The sequence below is a fragment of the Penicillium manginii genome, assembly GCF_028828005.1.
Source record: "Penicillium manginii strain IBT 31320 chromosome Unknown utg000005l:1.0-5665137.0:1.0-5668048.0, whole genome shotgun sequence".
Classification (NCBI taxonomy): Eukaryota; Fungi; Ascomycota; class Eurotiomycetes; order Eurotiales; family Aspergillaceae; genus Penicillium; species Penicillium manginii.
In genome coordinates, this window is record NW_026643106.1 from 445,817 (window position 1) to 467,721 (window position 21,905).

Genomic DNA, 21,905 nt, shown 5'->3' on the forward strand with positions numbered 1-21,905 from the left:
GGAGAGAAAGATTTGACTTCTTTCTTCACGCCATTCGATTGCACTGATGTTGATTTATTGGCAATGTCCTGAGCACTAGCGCCTCTGATTATCTCAAAAACGCTAGCTTGAATACCGAGCTGCTTTTTCAATGCCCTGGAAAAGCGGATGGCTGAAATTGAATCGAGTCCAACGTTCACCAACTTCGTGTCGAATCTAATCTCCCCCCCTGATGTTATCTCCAACCACTTGCTTCGCAATTCGAATAACAGCATCAGCCTTTGCGGTTGACCCTCGTATGACTGGAACTTGATCTTGGCCATCTAAACCATTCAAGGGTGATTGAAGGACCTTCAGCCACGAACCATCCGTCAAATGCAAATGTGAAGGACCGAGAACCGGGCTTCGCAATTCCTCCGATATAATGTACTGAAGTGCCGCTCCCAAATCCCGAGCCAGATCCTGGGTTTCTTTTTGACTCGTCTTGGATCGCACCTTGCCCTTCAACTTGCCATCTTTTATGCGGAAGCTGACGATGAAAGGGTAGTCATCGTAGGCATGTCGCCTCTCCTCAACAACTGCATTGGCTTGAACTGGAACAATGAGATCCTGCTGAGAATCGGCTTCTTTAGAATCAATGACACCGTCAAATACGAAGAGACTTTGGAAAAGACCAGCAGCCGTTGTGAAATTGTCAGCCTTCGACGATCTCCAAAGCGTTTGTATGGCTCTCAAAGATGCCATCCCATTGGCGCCTCTCGCACTGTCGCTTAGTGTTTGGAGTCGAGACAACGCGTCGGCTATGCTGATTGCACTCAGTTGATGAGAAAGCTCAACACGCATGGGTACCGTGTTGATAGTTGGTCCCATGATGATATCGTCATTGTCGTCACTGCCGGTCGCGACGACTTCTCCAAATACAACATCTGGTTGCTCGTGGAGGGTTTCGCAGAGAACCTTGGCCCAAGCGAGCTGCAGAGCAACCTTGAGGGTGACACTGGCCGTTCTGCATTTGGCCTGTAGATTCGATAGCTCCGACGCGTCAAAATCAATAAAGGAGACAGAGGACGCGTAGGATTCTTCGCTTTGGAACTCGATGGGTTTGTACTTGTAGTCTTCGACCGTCTTCATCCAGAATGAAACCGCATCTTTCTGGGCGATGGCACAAGACCTCGCAAAAGGTCGGTAGGCATAGGTCACACGCTCTTGGTCAGGTCGGTCGTCTTGTTGATTTGTAAGTCGTTGCTCATAGTTCTTGTTGAGAAGTCGCCAAATGGCTTGAATTGAGCTTGCGTCGTAAAGGGAGTGGTGGATCTTGAGCTGAATGATTCCGGATTCCGTGACAGACCAGTTGACGAGATCACTCTGATCTATGGGCGACACAACTCCTACCCACGGCGCTTGGTCATTCTGAGTGAAGATGAAACGAGATCTGAGGGTCTCACAATCCTGAACTGTGTCTTTAACCGCAGCGAAAAAGCGATCAAAAGCTGGGGTCTCCTTTTCTCGAGCGATACGAGAGAGTTGCATCGAATGAGTGAATGTGTAGGCCTGATCCTCAATTGCCATGGATGCACTCAACATTCCTTCTTGGAGGGGTGTAGCGATGTAAAGAAGGTCACCCGCGAGCTGTTGCAGAGTATGCTCATAGGGAGATTGGCTTGACACGGAACTTTGCGTCAAAACTTGTCCATTGGTCCCCTTATTTTTGATGGTATCGCGTTCGCGCTTTGCTTGAGCAACGAGGGTCGCAACGCCTTGCACATTGCGAGCTCTAATGGCAGCATTTGGAACAATTTTGATACCTTCGGAGTTGTTGATGGCTTTGACGAAGGGAAAAATATTGAGTGAGTCGAGACCGAGTTGGTAAAGCGATGTTGTCTCGGGGGCTTTGGCTGTGATCGTGGCGCGGTCCAGTCGTAAGAGCTGGCAAGCAGCAGACTGCACAGAAGTCAAAGCTTCATCAAAGTAATCATCTGTTTCGTGAGGGTTTGGAGGTGGAGGAAGAATATTGGGTGAATTATTGAGAACCTTGCCAATGGCACCATGGTTGATAGCGGCAAACTGCCCGACCATAGCCGAATTGTCAACAGAAGATTCAATAATCCTCTCAAAAAGGATTGCCATGCTACCAAGTTGCGCGTCTGATAAAGCACCAGCCGATGAGAGTGATAAACCGATTTTGCCATCAGCATGGAGATCAACGTCAACAGCCAATGCCAGGTCCGTCTTGGATTTGCCAGGCAGAGGAGTCATTTGGCCTGGTGCAGAGTGAGAATTGACGGAGTCGTGACTCTGGGGAACAACGTTAATAGTGAGGATACTGTCGAAAAGCTTTTCTTCCATGGCGGTCCAACGCTGGATCTTGTCGGCCGTGATGAGCGGCATCTTGTCTTCAGACACTTCCTCGTGGATTTTTTGAATCCGTCCGACCAGATGAGGTAGGGTCTCTGTTGCACTGTCGAGTTGAAGTGGATGGACAACAGTGTTGAGACAAGGCCCGAAGAATGTGTCTATTTCATCAACAATATGGGTCAAAATAGGTCTCAATGACGTGGTGAACCCATAAACGACTGAATTTCCTCTGGTCAAGTGTGCGATGCAAAGCGCAGTAGCAAGCTGGAAAGCAGTGGACATGGATACGGAATTTCCATTCTGCAATTTGGTTCTGAGCTCCGAAGTTGTATAGGCGAGATCACGGGTCAATCGAACCAACGCATCTGGATTGGCTTGCAAGGTGTTTGCACCAACGAGGCAGGACTGAACGTGACGGAATTTGTCTTGCCACGATGCCCTGACTGACTGAGTCTGTTCTTCATCGAGATGGCAGTAATTGGAGAGATCCTTCAGGTCCGAAAGGCTCTGGTTTCCGAAATTGGCAGCCTCATATCGACCCGCGTAGGCCTGCTCTAGCTTGTTCCTGAGTGTTGCAATAGCCGAGCCATCATACAATGCATGATGTACTTTGAGCGAGACAATGAATTGACCGGAGGCTTTCTCTTCAACCCGCAGGCGAATTGGCGGGCGAGAGTCCATCTGAGCAACAAGAGAGGTCGCATCATTCTGCCCGTGAAGTGGCGATGGCGCCGATTTCAAAACAACCTGGAATATTTGACCATCTTGCTCGCGTTGGATGAAACATGTTCGTAATATGGCTTCTGCAGCGATAGTATTTTCGGCAATATCTTCCCACCGTGCGATGTCTGTACCGGGTGCAAGTTCATAGATGAAGTCTGTGACATAGGGAACATCCGCGTCCGATATCTCTTCATTTGAGGCGAGGCAATTCAGGGAAAGAGCGACTAATGAGGACTGGAGGGGTAAACAAGGCAAGACAGCTGAAATGTTTGCTCGGTTTAGTCTGTTTGCACTGAGGCCGATGTCGTCGAGATTCAACTCCTTCACACTCTCACTTCTCCCCCTTGTCTCACTTTCCAACTTTTTGTCAGACGGCACATCAACACGAGTAGTACGAGCCAGTGAACCAACTGTACAGGCAGGAGAAAGTAAGTCTACCAGATTGACATTGGCACAGCCCTTTTTCTTCAGGACTGACATGAGGTGTACTCCAGAAAGACTGTCGACGCCTAGACTATTCATACTCTGGGTCGACGTAGCAGTGAGCTTCTTTCCCATTACTTCCTCGAGCGCCGCGACAACCTCCAACTCCGATGGACTTAATGATGCGATAGGCTCAGTCGTCAGAATAGTTCTGTGTTGAGGGTATTTCTGGGCCCTGGAAGACTCATTTGCCAAGTTGATGAGGGACTTGCTGTCGATTTTTCCAGACGCAGCCAAGTAAGGAATCCTCGACACCCACAGCATTTCGGGGACCATAAAGGCTGGAAGGGCTTCTTGACATGTTTTCTCCACAGCTGTGAGGAGGGTCTGAAGGGTCTGGCTCTGATATGGGATCCATTCGGGCTCGGAATCAAGTTCTGCTTTCAGAAGTGTACTGGGTTTACGTGCCAAAAATCCGATCAACCGTTGATCCACGACTGCGGCGGCAACATCTAAAGGTCCTTGATCCGCAACTGTTTTCTTGACGAAGGAGACAACCTCATCGATCTCGAACCGCTGACCACGAATTTTGGTTTGTTGATCTTTTCTTCCGAGAAACTCGACGGTCCCATCATGCAACATCCTCATGATGTCACCCGTCCTATAAATGCGCCTCTCACCTCCACCCAATAATGAAGTATACAGGAAGGACTTGGCATTTTCCTCTGGTCGATTCATGTAGCCGATGGATACCTGGGGGCCAGCAAGACAAAGCTCACCGGGTTGGCCTCTGCGAGCGATCATTTGCTCGTCCTGTCCGGGAACAAGAAGAATGGCCTCTAGACCACGCAATGGCAATCCGAGGTTGCGTGCATTAGAGTGATCGCCAACTTTGTGGGCAAAGCATCCGACAGTGACCTCAGTCGGCCCATAGAAATTCATGAGTACCGTGTTGTGATTTCCTTCATTCAACTGATCAAAGAGTTCATGAGAGGCTTTCTCGCCGCCGATCGTCAGAACACGCATGGAAGGAATGTCTTCAAGACGCAACCCAAGTTGGACAATAACAGAGGGCACAGATCCCATGTGGGTAATCTTGACCTTGTTGATTACCTGCTGCAGGTTCGCGAAAATATCATTACGGTCCTTGCTAATCGCTGAACAGAAACCAAGGTGCCATGGCGCGAACATTGAAGTGAGATGAGTATCAAATGTTCTGGAAGCGACGTTGAGGTATTTCCCAACGCCTCCAAGGATAGCTGTGTCTGAATTGGCTTCAGTGAGGCGTTGAGTCATAGCGGAGATGAAGTGAAGGAGATTTCTGTTGGAAACTCGTACACCCTTGGGACGGCCCGTCGAGCCAGATGTGTACAGGAGATAACCACCATCACCGCTTTCGCAATCATTACGCAGAGGGTTTTTAGGCCAAGACTCGATCACCTCCAACTCATCATGACCTTCTGGAAGCAACAATGCTGGTGGTCCTTTTTCTGGGCTCAAATTCAAGTCACCAATCAAGCTTTCCGTTGTGAGAACAAGCTTGGCATCTGCGTCTTGAACTAGGAACTGCTTTCTTGTTGCCGGAAGATCGGCATCAATCGGCAAGTATATGTAATTGCACTTGAAGATGGCCAATATGGCAGCTAAAGACTTGAGGTCCCTTCGGAGATACAGCGCGACTACATCATCAGGTCGAAGGTTCGCTTCATGCGTGGTCAACTTCGATGCGATGGCGTTGACGAGTTCCTCCAGCTGGAGATATGTCAGACTCTGGGTATTGATCTGCTCATCGCCGTTGTCATTGTCTTCAAAGAATATTTCCTCGGTTGCAATCCAGGTAGGGTGCTCAGTTGCCCAGCGAGTAACCAGACTGGCTGGGTTCTCAGCGATTTCGGTGCCAACCAGAGTTTCATTCCGTCCGACGCGCGAAAAAAGTTCCACGTTCATATAATTTCTGAGTTGATCAAGGGGAGCTTCAGGGTGCTCCAGCATTGCGCGAGCCTGGTCGATGATTTGGTCGAGCAGAAGCTTGAGCATCGGCTGAGAAATAAAACGAGAATTTCCGCTCAGCTCGATGGTATTGTCAGCCTCAAAGACATTCAAAGCCAAAGGATGCTCGACATTAAGTGACAATGCGTGACCAGTTTCTCGGAACATATTTGCACAAGAATTAATGCCATCGGTTTGATCAGAAGGAGCGGGATGATAAACGAAAAGGGCCGGAAAGGGCGCTTTTGTGTGATCGCTTCCCATATTCACCAGCTTCTTAATATCAACGGGATGCAGGCTATGGGCAGTACGACCCAATGACAAACTATTGCGACTCATTTCAGCCCATAGATGTTTAGCATCCGAGGCATGTGTACGAACAGCGACCGGCAATGTAGCCATGGCAGGGCCCACGACTCGGAGAAGGTCTGGGTGAAGCACTCGTTGTGACACAGTTTGACCTAAGACAACTGCCTTCAGCTCAAGGATGTCTGCCAGAACACAGCCAAATGCAGATTGCAAAAGTTGTGGTAGACCAGGTGAGCCGGTCGAATCAAAGAGGAAGTCTGGAATAGTTGCCTTGGAAGAAACTATTCCTTTCCCTTGTTTGCGTGAGCCCGTAAGATCAGGGAATGGTGCATTCAGAGCCCCTTCAGTTGCTACTAGTCCTTCTATATGGCTGGTCCATTTGGATAAGGCTTCTTCTCGCTGGGTGATAGATGGAAGAAGACCAAGTTCCACACCCCTTGACATTTGCAAAGAAGTGTTGGCGGTGCTGGAAATCACATCTGGGTTGTCATAGAGCTTCGCAACAAGTTCAAGAAGCATACTTGACGATGTCCCATCATGGAGTGAGTGGTGCATACTCAACATCATCTTGTTATTGCCTTCCAAGAACGAGACTGCCCATGGAGGCTGGGATGATTTCGCTGCCAACGGAGCCCAGTCCATCTGTACCTGCTCTGCCAGTGCAGCTAGACTTTCTGCATCCCCGTCATGCAAAGTCACCCAGCGAAGTCGAGGCTCATCGATAACTATCTGGAGCATGGAGGCCGAAATGCCCTTTCCAGATGCCCACTGTCCAATGTTGGCGTTGCTGTTGTCGAGCACAGAAAATTCCGACAGCGGAGAAAAGACTGTACGAAGAATATCAAGCCGAGAGGCAGCCGCTGTCCATGCATTCTTGAGGCGAGAAGCATCAACCTGTCCAAGGTGACCGAGATCAAAGATACGATGCGACCAGTATGCTCCTGGGTCAATCATGGTCTCAACCAGAAGTGATTCCTGGAACGGCGTGGCCGGCAAAATGTATGAAGTGTTTTTCGGTCGTAATTCGCCATGAAGACACTTTGTGAGATTTTCTTTGACGGAAGCGACCCAAGAGACTTCGGCAGCTGGGGAAGTCGTCAATTCGAGGCTCTGCGTTGTTTCCATAGACTTTTGAACAGCATTGACTAATTCGCCAAGAGTTTGACATTGCATCAGGTCGATAACACTGACGTTGCACTGAATTTGACGCCGCAAAGCCCAGGCCAACTTGGTGACTTGCAGTGAGCTGAAGCCTAGGCCAGCTAGACTGTCCTCTGGGCTGAGGTTCTCGATTGGCACTTTGAAACTCTTCGTGATGGTTTTAATCACAGGCAGCTGATGTTCAGACCATTGTGTCTTTGAAGATGGGCCATCTGTAGCTGCAGAATCTCGCTCTGTGAGAGAATCGAGGTCTGAACTGGCATATATGCTTTGCAGTGCTTTTCGATCGACCTTGTTGGACGCTGTTCGTGGCATTGTGGTGTTCAACACGGCAACATGCCCAGGAACCATGTAAGTTGGCAATAAATCCTTGGCTTTCTTGAAGATCATCGAGCGGATCTTGCCCAAGTCGGCGCTGCCTTGCTTCACCGAGACAAATGTGACTACAACCTTGTAGTTGCAATCGCCACCATCACCATCAGGACGAGGAAGGTAAAGAGTCTCAACATGCTCAATGGCTGGCTCGTCCTCCTTCACAGCGGCACAAGCGGCGCTGATTTCGCTCAACTCAATGCGGATTCCCGTGATTTTTACCAAGTCGTCGTTCCGACCGAGGAATTCGAAGCCGTGGTCATTTAGTCGTACCATGTCTCCAGTGAGGTAAATACGCTCGTTGATCCCCGGACCTCCTTGGATGAAAGCTTTGGTGGTCTTGGCTTCGTTTTTGAGATATCCCTTGGCCACTTGAGCACCGCCAAGCGCTAGCTCACCCACGCCATAGCGAGGAACGAGCTCCCATTGTGCCTTGTCCGCTTCATCCGAGTTTGCCACATTGCGAACAGCATATGCGGTACATGGGGTCAACGGGAAACCAACGTTGGCAGCCTTGGCTTGGTCACGACTCTTTCCGAAGAACTGTCTCATGGTAGATACAACAGCATTCTCGGCTGGCCCGTATGTGTTGTATGCTCTCGTTGTGATTCCTGGTGCAGACCAAGCCTCGGCAACATCTTCTGTCAGCTTCTCTCCGATGAAAGTCACAGTCTTCAAGGTTGAACCCCTGAGCTCTTCGACGACGATACTAGCGCCGAAGGATGGAGTAAGATGAGCATGTGTTGGCTGCGACTTTCTCACAAACTCGGTGAAAGTGCCCAGAACCAGCTCTCGCGTGCCGCTTATCACACTTCCAGCCAGTCCCCACGTGAAGAAGAGATCTTGAACGAAGACATCAAAGCTATAAGCTGACAGCTGTAGCGTACGAACCGGAACACCCTCCTCGTGTTCAACTTGAACTTGGAGGTCACGCATAGCGTTTGCGGCAGCGTAATGTTGTATCATGACACCCTTGGGCTCACCAGTCGTTCCCGAGGTCCACAAAAGATACGCAAGATCCAGACCCCCGATTTGTGGTTTCAATTCCTGGATGCTGCGACGTGGCTCGGCTCTTACCGATGTCTTATGATTTGCATAGTTGTCAACGAGGATCACGCGTACGCCCTTGAGACTTTCGTGGGATAGACATGGCTCTACAAGGGAGTAGGAGTCGCTGGTTGTCAGAATGACCTTGCCTTCCGTTCGAGCAATCAAAGATGTAAGTCTCTGAAGAGGCAAGGTTTCATCAATAGGAGACCAAGCAGAGCCGGCTTTAAGGATGGCTAGAATGGAGACATAGAGCTCAACGCTACGCCGCATGCAGATTGGAATGACACCAAGATCTCCTTCCCGAAGGATGTTTGCTAGACCGTTGGCCCTAGCATCAAGCTCGGCGTAGGTTAATTTAGTGGGTGGAGCATCGAGAGAATTGTAGAAGCTTAGTGCCAGGAGATCGGGTGTTTCTGCGGCCTGATTTTCAAACTGAGCATGAAGAACCTCAAAGCGCTGTTTTGATCGACGCTCCTTCTCTGATTGATCCTCTGTTGGCACAGGAATGGTACCTTCAGAAGAAAGAAGAGCCCGAGGGAGGCGAGATGGCAGGGTTTGCACGGAATCATCAGGGTTGGAGCCCAAGAATACCTCGGCCAATGCAGCCAGTTGGTTGAGAATGACTTGCGCTGACATCGGTGACAAAGCATCGTCGCGGTATGTGAGTCTGAGTGACATATTGTCAGCTTGAGATGAACCCACATTCAAACCGGTCGGGAATACTTCGGCAAAGATGTCGAAATCATAGCGGATGGCTGGGGTTTGTATCTCATCCCAGAGTGTCATATGTGCCGGACTATTTGTTTGACCTACGCTCCTATCGGATTGAGAATATGACTGAAGCGCCAAGGCAGTGTTGTAAGGCAAAGTCTCGAAAATCCCAAATGACATGTTTCGGTGACTCTGAGCGAACGTCGAGCTGTTGGCAAGTCCATGAAGCAGCTTCTTGACAGTCTCGTCGCTGGGAAACGCGACTCGACAAGGTACAACCGAGAAAGTTGGCGCATGAGTTGCATCGTGTTGACTGGATATCACGCTTCCAAATACAATATCTCTGGTGTTTGCTTCAGAGAAACTGTGAAGGAGGAGAGACCAACTTGCTTGCAAGACAGACAAGGGGGAAGCACCCAAGGCCCTACTCTTGTCTTCAAATGTCTGCCAGTTCAAATTACCGGCAACTTCAACCACTCCATGGCCATAGTCGACTACAAGACCAGGCAAGGCCGGTTTGGCGTTTTGGCCAGCCAAAGCGTGGAAGCGTTCAGCTTCCCAATCTTGAAGCAAATGCTGCCATTGCTTGTCGGTTTCGGTATTGATATTGGATATCCAGTCCAGTACAGCATCCTCAATGCCGAGTCTTGGAAGAGCGGCAATCCCTGCATATCCAGTTGAGATGTCGTCCAGGAGCACCTGTAATGACGCGCCGTCACAGAAACAATGCGCAACGCTAATTACAAGAGTCTTGAGACTTCCTTCTGAATCCGCCTCCGGTTCGATAATTTGAACATAGTAGAAGGTCTGTCTCTCAAGACTCAGATATTGCTGCGCCAAGTCGAGCCATTCTTGCGAATCATTCGTTATCTTGCCTTGTTGACGGACGACGCGCGGGTTGTTGTGGGTCCACTCGGTCCATGCCTCAGGCTTCAACACGACTTGTGCAAATGGTGATATATCATCATTGCATGAGACCATGGCACATCTGTAAATACCATTTCTATGGAGCACGGTATTAATGGAATTTTCGAGAGCTTCAGTTGAGATTTCCGCTTTCAGTGAGAGCACTGTGTGGCTGATGTAATTGCGGTGATCTTTTGCAAAATTCACGGCGAGCTGATTTTGCGTGCTTGTCATGGGCAGAATCATCTCAATATCGGCTTCATTGACAGATTTGAGCTGTCTGAGTGACTCGTTCATGTTGCGTGATGCAAATTCGGCGAGTTGATTTTTCCACTTTTCTTTGTCCAACGAGTCACTCCCAAATGCAGTCTTGCTTGACGTGGCAGTGAAAAAGACGGACCGAATAGTTGCTGCAGGATCTAGCAGCAAGGAAATTGGAGGTTGCATATTCTTTGAATCTGGCCACTCAGTCCTGATTGCATGTAAGAGTCTCATGGCTCGAAGACTATCGACTCCAGCTTCCCTGAGAAGCGTGTGAGCTGTCAACCAGGATTCAGTGCCAGAAATATCGCCAATGATACCAGCGAGCAGTTCAAGCAGCCTCTTCTCGAGCGCAGCATCTTCGGGGCTTTGCAAGTTGTCGACTTGTGACTGTTCTGTAATTTTTCTTCCATCTTGCTGAAGAACGTTTCGAACATATTCTGAAGCCGCTTTGCGGTCAACCTTGCCCGAGGCCGACCGAGGTAAAGAATCGACTTGGAGAATTCGAAACGGTCTCATATATTCTGGGAGACTCTGGCGCGCTGTATCCATGCATCTTGATTGAACAGTTTCAAAGTCCAGTGTGCTGTTAGGATCAACGGCCAACAAGGTCACGACCCTTTCAGAGCCCGATACCCTATTCCCAGGCTTCCATACGCATGCCAGAACCTGCTGGATCTCTTCATTCTTGCGCTCGAGAATATTTTCAATCTCACTGAGCTCCACTCGTCGTCCGCTCAGTTTGACTTGGTCGTCTGACATTCGACCCAAAAATTCAATGAGAGGCTCGTCTTTCTCATTCCAAACGATCCTGGCACGATCTCCGGTTCTATATGAACGTCCCCACTTTGAGTCATCCATAAAAGATTTGGTTGTTTCTTCGGGTCGATTAAGGTAGCCAGTTTGGCTGACTTGAGGTCCAGTGAGAACTAGCTCACCTACCGCACCCATTGGGACAGGTTCGAGGTTCCGGCTGTTGCTGTCCACAATAAGAGCTCCACAAGTGGCCAGTGGTGTACCGATCACAGTTCCACGCTGGTCTACTGGGACATGTGCCTGAGCGACGGAGTAAATGGTCACTTCGGTTGGACCGTATCCGTTGTAGATCCCATGTGGTATATTTGAAGCATTATTGGAGGAAGAGTTGACAGAAGCAAAATTTTGTACAAGACGAGTGCTTAGAACCTCGCCACCGACCATGATAGCGCGAAGTGAAGACGGTTTAATAAGACTAGCCACACTGGGCGTGACGTTGCTAATTTCGGCCTCTAGTGTAGTGATGACCTTGTCTATGTTGCGCATGGTAAGATTCCTGGGAGCGCAGCAAAGAGTCGAGCCTGTGCTGAGTGTCCAAAAGATCTCAAAAAGTGAAATATCGAATGTTGGAGCTGCACCTTGAAACCATCGGGTTGGCTGACCAGGGTGAGGGGAATCTTGAGATGAGAATCCAAAGTGATTGCTTAGCGAGCTAATCGTGCAGGCTGCTGAGTTGTGGCTCACGGTGACACCCTTCGGCCTGCCAGTTGTACCCGAAGTGTACAGAATGTAGGCCGGGTCAGTCTCATTGACACAATCAATTGACGGAGGATATTGAGGCTGATTATCGTATGCCTCTAGGAGCCTTGCCACACCAATCCTCTCCGTAGCAAGCTCCTCTTTGTCAGACTCGGGTGCTAGGACTGCCACGGGGTTCAAATCATCGAGTAATGCTCTCTTTCTCTCTTCGGGGGCATCGATCGGTATTGGGCAGAAAGCCAAACCGGCCTTCAAAGTAGCAATATAGCTAACATATAGCTCAGGCGATGGACCGATTAAAATTGCCACTGTCTTGACGACTGTGCTTGATTTCAAGCTTGCATGATACAATGCCGCTGCCAATGAAGTAGCCGCGTTTGAGACTTCTTGATAAGTGTATTGCATCCTTTTGCCAGTCTCGAATTCTGCGAGAAAATCAATCGCAATTCTTTGAGGGTAATCCTGAACCCTCTGCTCAAACCAATGATGGAGCATCTTCGGCTTTGTGGCTTCACTTTCATCGATCCACAGTGGAATTGGTCCTTCCTTTGGAGGCCAGTTGAGTACAGAGGGGTGAGTCCATTGAAAAGAATGGCTTTCGTTGTTGCTCGATGTGTGAAGCAGAATGTCTTCTAACATCCGGCCCAATGCATCGATGGCTGACTGTGGAACAAGATCGGATCTTGCAACAAGTCTCACTTCACCCGCTGTTGAATGAAATTGAAGACCCTAACATTACTGTCAGTATGGAAATCAGCTTTGATTTTTTTGGCTTCTCGTACCTTTCCTGCCCCGATTGAAAAGTCGGTAGGTATTTCTCCCTGATCTTTGTTGTGTTTGACGAAAGAATAGCTGACATCCTGTCCATTCTGGGTGGTATGAGCTAGCCAGTAGCCCTCAAGCATAGCATCCTCAATACAAAATGGCTCTCCGATGTTGACAACCGTTATTTGAGAGACAAGTTTGAAGAAGGCGTCGCGTGCCGCGTCATTGTTTGATGGTAAGTCAATCGAGCTTGACCAGCTCGACTGAACAAGAGCAATAGCTTCTCCGTTCTCATTGAGACTATGCAAAGGCCGAAGGTCAGTGGCCGGTGGCCGCTGAGGTGAAATCTCGCCCTGCATGAGAAGAGGTTGTTCGAAGATGTCTTTCTTCGATGGGCTGCACAGTGACGTCTTTAGATACAAGATACAATTAACTTGAGAAACCAATATAAGAGTCCTTGAGACTTACCCAGCAAATTTATGATGTGCTGTTGTACCTTGCAGATACCGATTCGCCCAGTCTGCGGGAATATCGAGCAATGTTGGTTTTTGCTATGCATGCTCTTCTCATGTTTTAGCTACAGCAGCAACAACTTCCCGGAATCGGCGCACCAGACCTGTGGAACGCTCAAGTGCTAAGTGGAGACTTAACTTACAAGTCGCCTCCTGAAAGATTGATTGTATACACTCTTCTTGGGGCCAAGAGTCCGGTGCTAGCCTGCAGACTCCGTAGTCAGACCACAAACCGCGCAAAACGCCCTCAACGCCAAAAAGAAAAAGTGGCTTGACGATATCGGGGTCCGTTTCCCATGGCTTACGATTGGAGTGTTTAATTTCCGTTTTAGTTTTGGAGCGACCACTAAAAGAGCCAGCTAACCAAGCGAGACAACACTGACAAGGGCCAGTGAGACATCTTGGCGCCGAGATGAATTTTTATTGGAGCACGATTGATAAAAAATACACTGCCAATGGCTTGGCGCTAAGCACAACCCCAAAGACCCTGAAAGTGGAGAACTGCAGATCTTATCAGATGCCATCGAAACAAGTCAATACAGTCCCACAGTTACGCCTGTAATATTGCGTATTTCACTAATTCATCAATTGTACAGACTACGAAGTGCGAAGGTACGGAGTAGTGGGATGCAGATTATTTGCTCATTTTGGGTGGTGTGATATATCACTAATTATCAGTCAGCATTGTAGAAAGGCTAAAATCTCCACTTCGCCAAGTGGTATTTGCCTTCAACCGAGGGGATTGGGACTCGGTGAATAGCTCCGTGAAGGGTGCAGAGCTTGCTTGCTTTCGATCATTTCCATTTTGGGGGTTTGGACCCCTGCAGCTCTGTGTGACATTTTTGTCCTATAGGGGATAACGTAGGATTCTATGTTGTCACTGTGAAGGCTGTGAAAAGTTATCTGGGCCGTTCAGAAGATAATCCATTGTTATTTTTTGTTTTGAGGCAACTGGGTTCAATTTTGTATATTCAAGTCTCTCGGAGGTCAATTCAAAGAAAGGGAATTCACAGTGCTACTGCTAAAAGTTTTATAAAAAGTGACCCTCCTGGAAGAATCGGTCCCTCTGCAAGGATATCAACATGGACGTTTTGTGCGGCAGATGGAAGCGCTTCTTCTTCTCGAGCGGAATGAACCGCGATTGAATGTGAATGTTGGCCTGATTATACCGAGGTTCACCAATTATTTGCTTCGTACGCGGGTCTCGTAGAAAGGCAAGATGCTTAATGGAACCATACGCAGCCTGGTAACGCTTCCCCCCACGGAACTTCTCCTCACCGACCAGGAAATGTGTGTTTTGATCGTGCTCACCAACAGTGATGTTGTAGTTGGAACCAATGAAGCAAGAAGCGTTATCTTCCATGGCAAAGCCAATCTCGGTATAACCAGCAAGCTCTCCATCCCATTCGAAGACGCAGGACATTGTATGCGGATCGGCTAGCTGCGACGCCAGGTAGTTGCGGTGATGCTCATCGGGGCCTCGTTCATTCCATCCGGTGTTTACGCGATCCGAGTTCTGCCAATTCGCGTAGGATCGAAAGTGCACGGGGTTATTCGCGTCGATATGGTAGATGCGTAGTTGTTCGCCAAGTTCAACAATATAACGAGAGTATAGAAGGGTTCCAGGGGCGGGCTTTGGGGGCCGCACTGGATGAACAGAGCAAACATTTCCCTGGCGAGTGAAGCCCAATTGACTGGGAAAGGTCCCGTTGGTACCATTGAATCCGGGAAACTCCGAAGTCTCAGGTCGGCTACGGAGCCAACTCTGGGATTCTGGAGCTCCAGCAGCTTGCCAAAATGATTCACGGGGAATCCAAAAGATGGCGTTACCGGGAACCTCTGTTGTAGTCGACTTCTCTGGAGAGAAAGGAGATATCATTCCAAGTCCTGTACATCTGAGATACGACGCGAGTCGCTTGTTGTTCACAACGATGGCCAGCTGGTCCTTCTCCCTCCACTGCGGGTGTAGCCATAGAGCATACACTGAAGTCCAGAGCAAAGTAAGCTCGTTCTGATCCGCTGCTTCGCCAAACGCAATTGACGATGCGTTTGTATTTGCCGTCTCAAACCATAACAAACTGTCATATGCTGCTACGTCCTCATTGACCATGGCGGGTGATACCCTCGCTGTCGTTCCGTCCATCACCCAGCGAGACATGATATTTCCAGCATGGTGAACCTCGTACGCGACGGACGGATTCGTCACAGTCGTTTCGATATTCAATTCAGTCTTACCATCTGGAAGTCTGAAAGCAACTTTCTCCTGCTCCTGTTCTTTTGGTTCCTGCTGCGTAGCAGAAACAGTCTCAACACAAACAGTGCTCATTGTTTCGGAACTTGGAGATTTCGTAGCTTCGTGCTGATGGTAAAATTGAGCGGGACCTCAGCATTATTGTCCTTCCGAATTCGCGTGTGCGAGATTTATGTCGGTAATGTCTTGGAACTTCTTGGAAATCCCCATCAATGGAATCGCGCAACGAGTGCCATGCCATGCAGTGCATTCGATAGCCCCCAGAATGGGTATTGTACACGGCGATCCATAGCGGGTCGGGGCCCAGTAACGCGGCGGGGGGGCTTCCGAAAAATATCTTCTTTCTCCTGTTTTGGAAGATGGGACAAAGTGACTGGAAGTCGTCTTCAGGAAATCCTGTCTCGTGTCGGAGACTTCGCCTCGGTTATGCAGATCTTTCCCCAAGCCACTCCGGGGGAACTTGATCCAGACACGTTTGGGCCCGATCCTTCTAGTGTAACCCTTTTCCGATACGATGGTGTATAAGCTTACAGTAGCCCCTAGTAATTACTAGTCACGTAAAATATGTATTGTATGTAACTGAGTGGGCCATACATACAGACATTCTTGGAGTACTTTCATCGTACGTCTTCTTTTCTCGTCTGCCGAAAATCTCCAAGGGGTTTCCAACATTATCCGTTAGGTCCGGGATCGGCGAGCGAGAGCGACTCTCCGTGCGGGCAAAGATGATTCGTTTGGTCTTCTTCTGTCCCTCGTCGTTTGTGTGTCTATGTGAAGCACATTCAATCTTCTGAGCTTTTGCATCGCCGGTAGGCCAATCGCCAATTGTGAGGGCGCCATGACCGGCGCCAACTGCCAAACATTTCCTCCTCGAAAATGGTACAGAAGAGTTCCATTTGTGTCTCAGAAACCCATAGAGACAAGCCTCAGGAGGCGACACCCGAAATCACCTTCACCTTCTTCGAATGAGGCCGAAAATGGAAAAGCCACCGGCGACCAGGAATACGAAACCGAAACCCCCGAAGCGCGAGCGAACTGGATATCGATTATCACATTCAACTGGCTAGGAACACTCTTGCGAATAGGGTACAGTCGGCCTCTCCAGGCTGACGACCTCTATGACCTTCCATCCAGCAGGCTGGTCGGTCATCATGCCGAGCGACTGGAGCAAAGATGGACCACGAGACACAAGGCAAATGAAGAGCTGCCGGAACGATCAAAGCGAGTTTTCTCCTTGGGGATTTTTGGAAAAGGACGCCAGACCGACACTACCGTTCTCACATTTGCCCTCAATGATATATGTTTTCGGTGGTTCTGGCTTGGAGGCCTGTTCAAGATGTTGGGGGACGTGACGCAGATCGTATCGCCGTTGCTTATTCGATTCCTTATCAACACCTTAAACGACCCATCTGAACAGGCATATCGAACAGGTTTTGGCTATGCGGTCGGGCTGTTTGCTTTGCTGGCGTTTTCCGTCACGGCGAACGTCCACGGGTTCTATCGATCTGCCTCGACCGGAATTCTCCTTCGATCCGCTATGATGCACGCAATCTACCGCAGGGCCACATCTCGACTCACAGAGCGCGCAAAGTTGAAGGGTGATCTCGGGATGGGAAAATTGATGAGTTTGATGAGTGCCGACTTGTCACGCATCGAATTTTGCTGCAACTACTTTCACTCGGCGTGGACCAGCATTCTCCAGATCATCATTTGCCTCGCCCTAACTATCTGGACTTTGGGTTATAGCGCACTCCCTGGCTTCGGTCTGTTGGCGCTTTTGTATCCCGTGCAATCCTACATGATGAAAAATCTCTTACTCTTGCGCCGTAATAGCATGAAATATACCGATGCCCGAGTGAAAGCTGTGGTCGAAGCTGTGTCAACAATCCGCCTGGTCAAAACAAATGCATATGAAAAGAGTTTGCTCTCCAAGATTAGAGAGCTTCGATCTGACGAGGTAGTCTACATCCGAAAGAGAATGTTACTACGAGCCCTCAACATTGCCGTCTCATTCACTGCACCTACTCTCGCCTCTGTGGTCAGCATTCTCTGCTACAGCGCTAGCACAGACAGTGGGATGCAAGCTGGGGTGGTCTTCTCAGGCCTCTCTTTCTTCTTGCTGATGAGGTCTCCAATGGGTGCCTTGCCCATTGCTATTTCTGCAATTGCCGACGCGCAGGCAGCACTAGAACGACTTTCTGCATTCATGGCTATTTCCGAGGAGGCTGTCCCGCTCGATGCTGAATTGCGGGATGAGCTCGCCCGCAAAGGACAACAAATGAGCAGCGACGTTTTAATCAGAGTAGAAGATGCCAGATTCTCCTACCACGACGATGAGCGACTCCTGGCAGATGATACGGAAGAAGACGAGAAGCCCAACCCTACATCCACATCGCAGAGACTTTACATTGACTCGCTTGAGGTCAAAAGTAACCAACTGGTTTGCATCGTTGGTCCAGTTGGATCTGGCAAGTCCTCAGTTTTGGGAGCTTTGCTTGGTGATATGCATCTCGACGAGGCACGCGCATGTTCGCTCAATCTTGAAAGCTCCGTCTCATCCAATTTGGCCTTGGCTCCACAAGAGGCTTGGCTTCTGAGTGAGACTATACAGCAGAACATTGTCTTCGGGCGCACATTCGATGAAAAGTGGTATAATGAGGTTATTCAGAGGTGCTGTCTTGCCCCCGATCTCGAGATGCTCTCTGATGGTGATAAGACTGTGGTCGGTGAGAAGGGTGTTTCTCTCTCTGGAGGCCAGAAGCAACGTATTAGTCTCGCCAGAGCAGTCTATGGACGGAGCCAGCTTCTTTTGTTGGATGATTGCTTCTCAGCACTTGATGCGCATGTCGGTGCGCGTGTTTTTGAGAATGTTGTCGATCGGTCGCGTCGCAACAATGAAGGCGCTATCGTTTTGGTGACCCACTCCATGGCCATTGCTCGCCAAGCAGACCTTATCGTCTACATGGAAAAGGGTCTTATTGTCGAGCAAGGCTCGCTTGAATACCTGGAGAGTAAGCAAGGTGCCTTTTACGATTATCTTCGGTCATCAATGGCAACATCACCCGACTCCGTCTCGTCTGTGGTCACTTTGCAAGTTGATAATTCGGAAGAAGAGGGCGCAGCAGAAATAAATATGCAACAGACTTCCACTGATTCCCAGCCATCCAACGACAATCAAGACAAAGAGAAAGAGACTGGCCAGTCCGAATCCAAGAGCCCTACGACCCAGCAGACAAGAGGCCAAGAAATCATGCAAACCGAAGAGCGACTCATTGGAACTGTTAGCGGGAAGACTTACCTGCACTACATCAAATTTGGCAATGCATGGATCATTGTTCCTCTTTTCTTCTTATCCATCGCGGTGTTTCAAGGATCCAGTGTTGTCTCGCCCCTGTGGCTGAATTGGTGGCAGAAGAATAGACATCCGGAAATATCAGAGAGCGGCTACATGGGTGGCTTCGCTGCCTGGGGTTTGGGTCAATCTATCGGATTGTTCTTCATGAGCACTGTTTTCGCCTTTTTCTGTTTCTGGTGCTCCAATCAATTGCATGCTGCAGCTCTTTCGGGTGTACTATTCGCGCCCGTGGCTTTCTTCGACACAACCCCTCAAGGCCGCATCACACATCGTTTTGGTAAGGATGTTGATGCCGTGGATAATGTGGTCGGAGAGCAACTTCGAGTTTTCATGTCCACTCTGGTTCAAGTGATCGGAACGATCATTGTCGTTAGCATCATTTTGCCTGTTTTCTTGGCTGTTTCAGCTGGCGTCCTGCTCATATATATCTGGACCGGCATATATTATCGCCCAGCTGCGCGTGAATTGCGACGCCTCAATAACCTTCTACGAAGCCGGATCTATGAGCACTTCGGCGAATCACTGTCCGGTTTACCAACACTCAAAGCATTCGGGGTTGTGGACCGGTTCTTGGATGATAATGCCACGAGGATTGATGTTGAAAACAGAGCCGCTTGGCTTGCCGTTGCAGCTGTGCGCTGGCTTAACCTCCGTTTGGATCTCTGTGGCGCAGTGCTCGTTCTCGGCGCTGGTTTGCTAGTTGTCGGCCTTCGTGGCACCATCGATCCCTCGTCAGGGGGTGTTGTTCTCTCCTACATGGTCACGGCCCAAGCTGCCTTTGGAAATATGATCCGCTTCAGCGCTGAGATTGAGAACAACATGAACTCTGTAGAAAGAATGCTTCACTACGCCTATAATCTCCAGCAGGAGCCCGATCATGATGTCAAAGCCGTGGACAAGAGCTTGAGGGACCAGAAATGGCCCAGCAAGGGCCATGTCCAATTCGAGTCTTTGACCCTGAGCCACCGCCCTGGTCTAGATCCGGCTCTCACCGATGTGACACTCGACATTCGCCCAGGAGAGAAAATTGGCATTGTCGGCCGAACTGGCGCCGGAAAGACGACTTGTAAGCACTTGAAGACATCCTGCTGTGCGTGTTGATACTAATGGAAACAGTGATTACTGCCCTTCTTCGACTAATAGAGCCCACAAATGGACGCATTCTCATCGATGGCGTTGATATCCATGGGGTAGGTCTGCATCTATTGCGCTCAAGTTTGTCCGTCATTAGCCAAGATGCTGTCCTCCTGGCTGGAACGATCAGATACAACCTTGATCCATTCCAGCAACACAATGATGAATGGCTGAGACAGTGTCTCCGAATGGTTGGCCTTGCTGGCGTGATGAATGAAAAAGAGATAAATCTTTCCACCACCGAGGAGACTAGCGAATCGAGCAACACCGAGAAGGGCAGTGATGATGTTGGGTCTTTCCTCGATCTCGAGTCAGAAGTCAAAGAGAACGGTGCCAACATTTCTCATGGCCAGCGTTCCTTAATCTCCATCGCTCGTGCTCTGGTCCGGCGGTCAAAAGTTGTGATTCTTGACGAAGCCACGGCATCTATTGACGGCCGTACCGATAAACATCTTCAGAAGATGTTGACCGAAATAATGGGTGACGCGACCGTTCTCACTGTAGCGCATCGACTCAATACCATAGTTGATTCGTGTGATCGAGTTCTGGTTATGGAGAGAGGTCGGGTCGCAGAATTCGACGACATACCCAGCCTGTACGCCAAATCCGACAGCCTGTTCAGGGCTTTGTGCGACGCTGCCCAAGTCAAGGTCGCCGATGCAAACAATTGAGCATTTTGGAGGGAGTGTAGATCCATAATTAGACTTACCGGATATAGATATTGTACTTGATTTCCACATTACAAAAGAATATAATTTATTTGATCTAACTAAAATCTGAAATGAATGTAGGATAACATCTTCAACCTTTCCTCAAAATATCACTTAGACAGAAATACCACTCCGAAGGGTTCAGGAGAGCATTGGAAATTTCCCATAAGACACAGCGTAAATTGCCCATATTCAAAGGCACTGACTGTCTGTACAAGCAATAAGAAAGGCACCTCTAGAAAAAATATTGTTGGGTAATGTCAGATCATTCGGCATCGCCATATTTTACTCCGACTAAACAACCTTTTTTTACATTGGCTCACTGTTTCAGGCCAAGGAAGCCAAGATCCGTCTTCGGATCAGATAGAATTCATCAACAGATCAGAAACTATTTATCATCGGATCAGATAATATCGTCGCCAAGTGGCAATGCAAAGAGACCGGGGCGATGGGCCGAGAACGGGGGACGATCGTCGTCCGAGAAAATGAAATACCAAGCAAAACAGAATAAAAAATTAGCTTTTTCGGAGTACAGTCTCAGTTGGGAATATTTTGTATCCTCCGGGGTCGGCGTCTTCACAATTAAAATTCTGCGTTGATCAAAACTTGCGTTGTAGGGCTGTGCTGGGATATCGCAACCGGAAACTTACCGGAAGAAACCTTACTGAAGTACTTCGTACAGGATGGATGATGCGATTCATAATTTGATACAACCATGTATTGCCAAACATTGGCGCCAAGACGGACCCTGCGTCGAGCTCGTGGGACTCGGTCTTGATGAGATACCGCGGGTAACTCGGCCTCGCCAGCGTTTTCTATTTCCTTATTCAAAATTTTCGACTATTCAAAAGCAGATTTTACATAATTACTATGCAAATGGGAATCATCTGGACGGGGAACGTGACCAGTCGCCTATACATATGTAGTTGGCGACTTGGCGACTCCATACCTAGCTGTCAAATCACTGAGCTCGACAGAAAGGGTCTGGCGAGGAAATGTGTTTTTGGTGGCGAATATTGCGAAATGAAGCGCAAGCCATCTATAGCCTGAGATGTACCCATGTGTAAAATAACTCGGATTTGCCACTTTGGGGCCAAGCGACCAGATTTCCAAACAATCCCGGCTGGTCAAATATTGTATAACTCTTCATAGTGGAGGGCTTTCGCGACTTGCATGTCCAACCCGACAGTTGGGATCTCTTCACTACAAATTGAAAAAATGAAGCGAATCAATATCCCCTATATATTAAGCCATGAAAAGAATTTTTGTATTTGACTCAACACTACTAGTGTTGAGTCACTAATTTTAGTCTGAAAGAGGATATAGAATGTAACGCAGAGCAGGAGAGCTTTCACCTCAAAAAAAAGCAGAAGGGGATTTCAAATCCCTATTTCGGCCGGAAAGATAGGTTTACTTGTATATAA

The 21,905-nt window shown here is 48.9% G+C and overlaps 4 protein-coding genes across 4 annotated transcripts; 1 reads left to right on the forward strand and 3 right to left on the reverse strand.

Moving 5' to 3' along the window:
• Positions 1-195: 195 nt before the first annotated feature.
• Positions 196-12,393, reverse strand: N7533_006537 (AMP-dependent synthetase/ligase; the record flags this gene model as incomplete). Its single annotated transcript, XM_057103187.1, has 1 exon — positions 196-12,393. One exon carries the CDS (start codon positions 12,391-12,393, stop codon positions 196-198), a length of 12,198 nt encoding a protein of 4,065 aa, XP_056958144.1.
• A 56-nt stretch (positions 12,394-12,449) lies between these two features.
• N7533_006538 (nonribosomal siderophore peptide synthase SidC) lies at positions 12,450-12,878 on the reverse strand (the record flags this gene model as incomplete). The annotated part of the gene is made up of 1 exon (XM_057103188.1): positions 12,450-12,878. One exon carries the CDS (start codon positions 12,876-12,878, stop codon positions 12,450-12,452), a length of 429 nt encoding a protein of 142 aa, XP_056958145.1.
• Positions 12,879-14,061: 1,183 nt separating this feature from the next.
• Positions 14,062-15,357, reverse strand: N7533_006539 (siderophore biosynthesis; the record flags this gene model as incomplete). Its single annotated transcript, XM_057103189.1, has 1 exon — positions 14,062-15,357. One exon carries the CDS (start codon positions 15,355-15,357, stop codon positions 14,062-14,064), a length of 1,296 nt encoding a protein of 431 aa, XP_056958146.1.
• Positions 15,358-16,120: 763 nt separating this feature from the next.
• On the forward strand, positions 16,121-20,442 carry N7533_006540 (ATP-dependent bile acid permease; the record flags this gene model as incomplete). The annotated part of the gene is made up of 2 exons (XM_057103190.1): positions 16,121-19,703; positions 19,754-20,442. The coding sequence occupies 2 exons, from the start codon at positions 16,121-16,123 to the stop codon at positions 20,440-20,442; spliced, it is 4,272 nt and encodes a 1,423-aa protein (XP_056958147.1).
• Between the last annotated feature and the right edge of the window lie 1,463 nt (positions 20,443-21,905).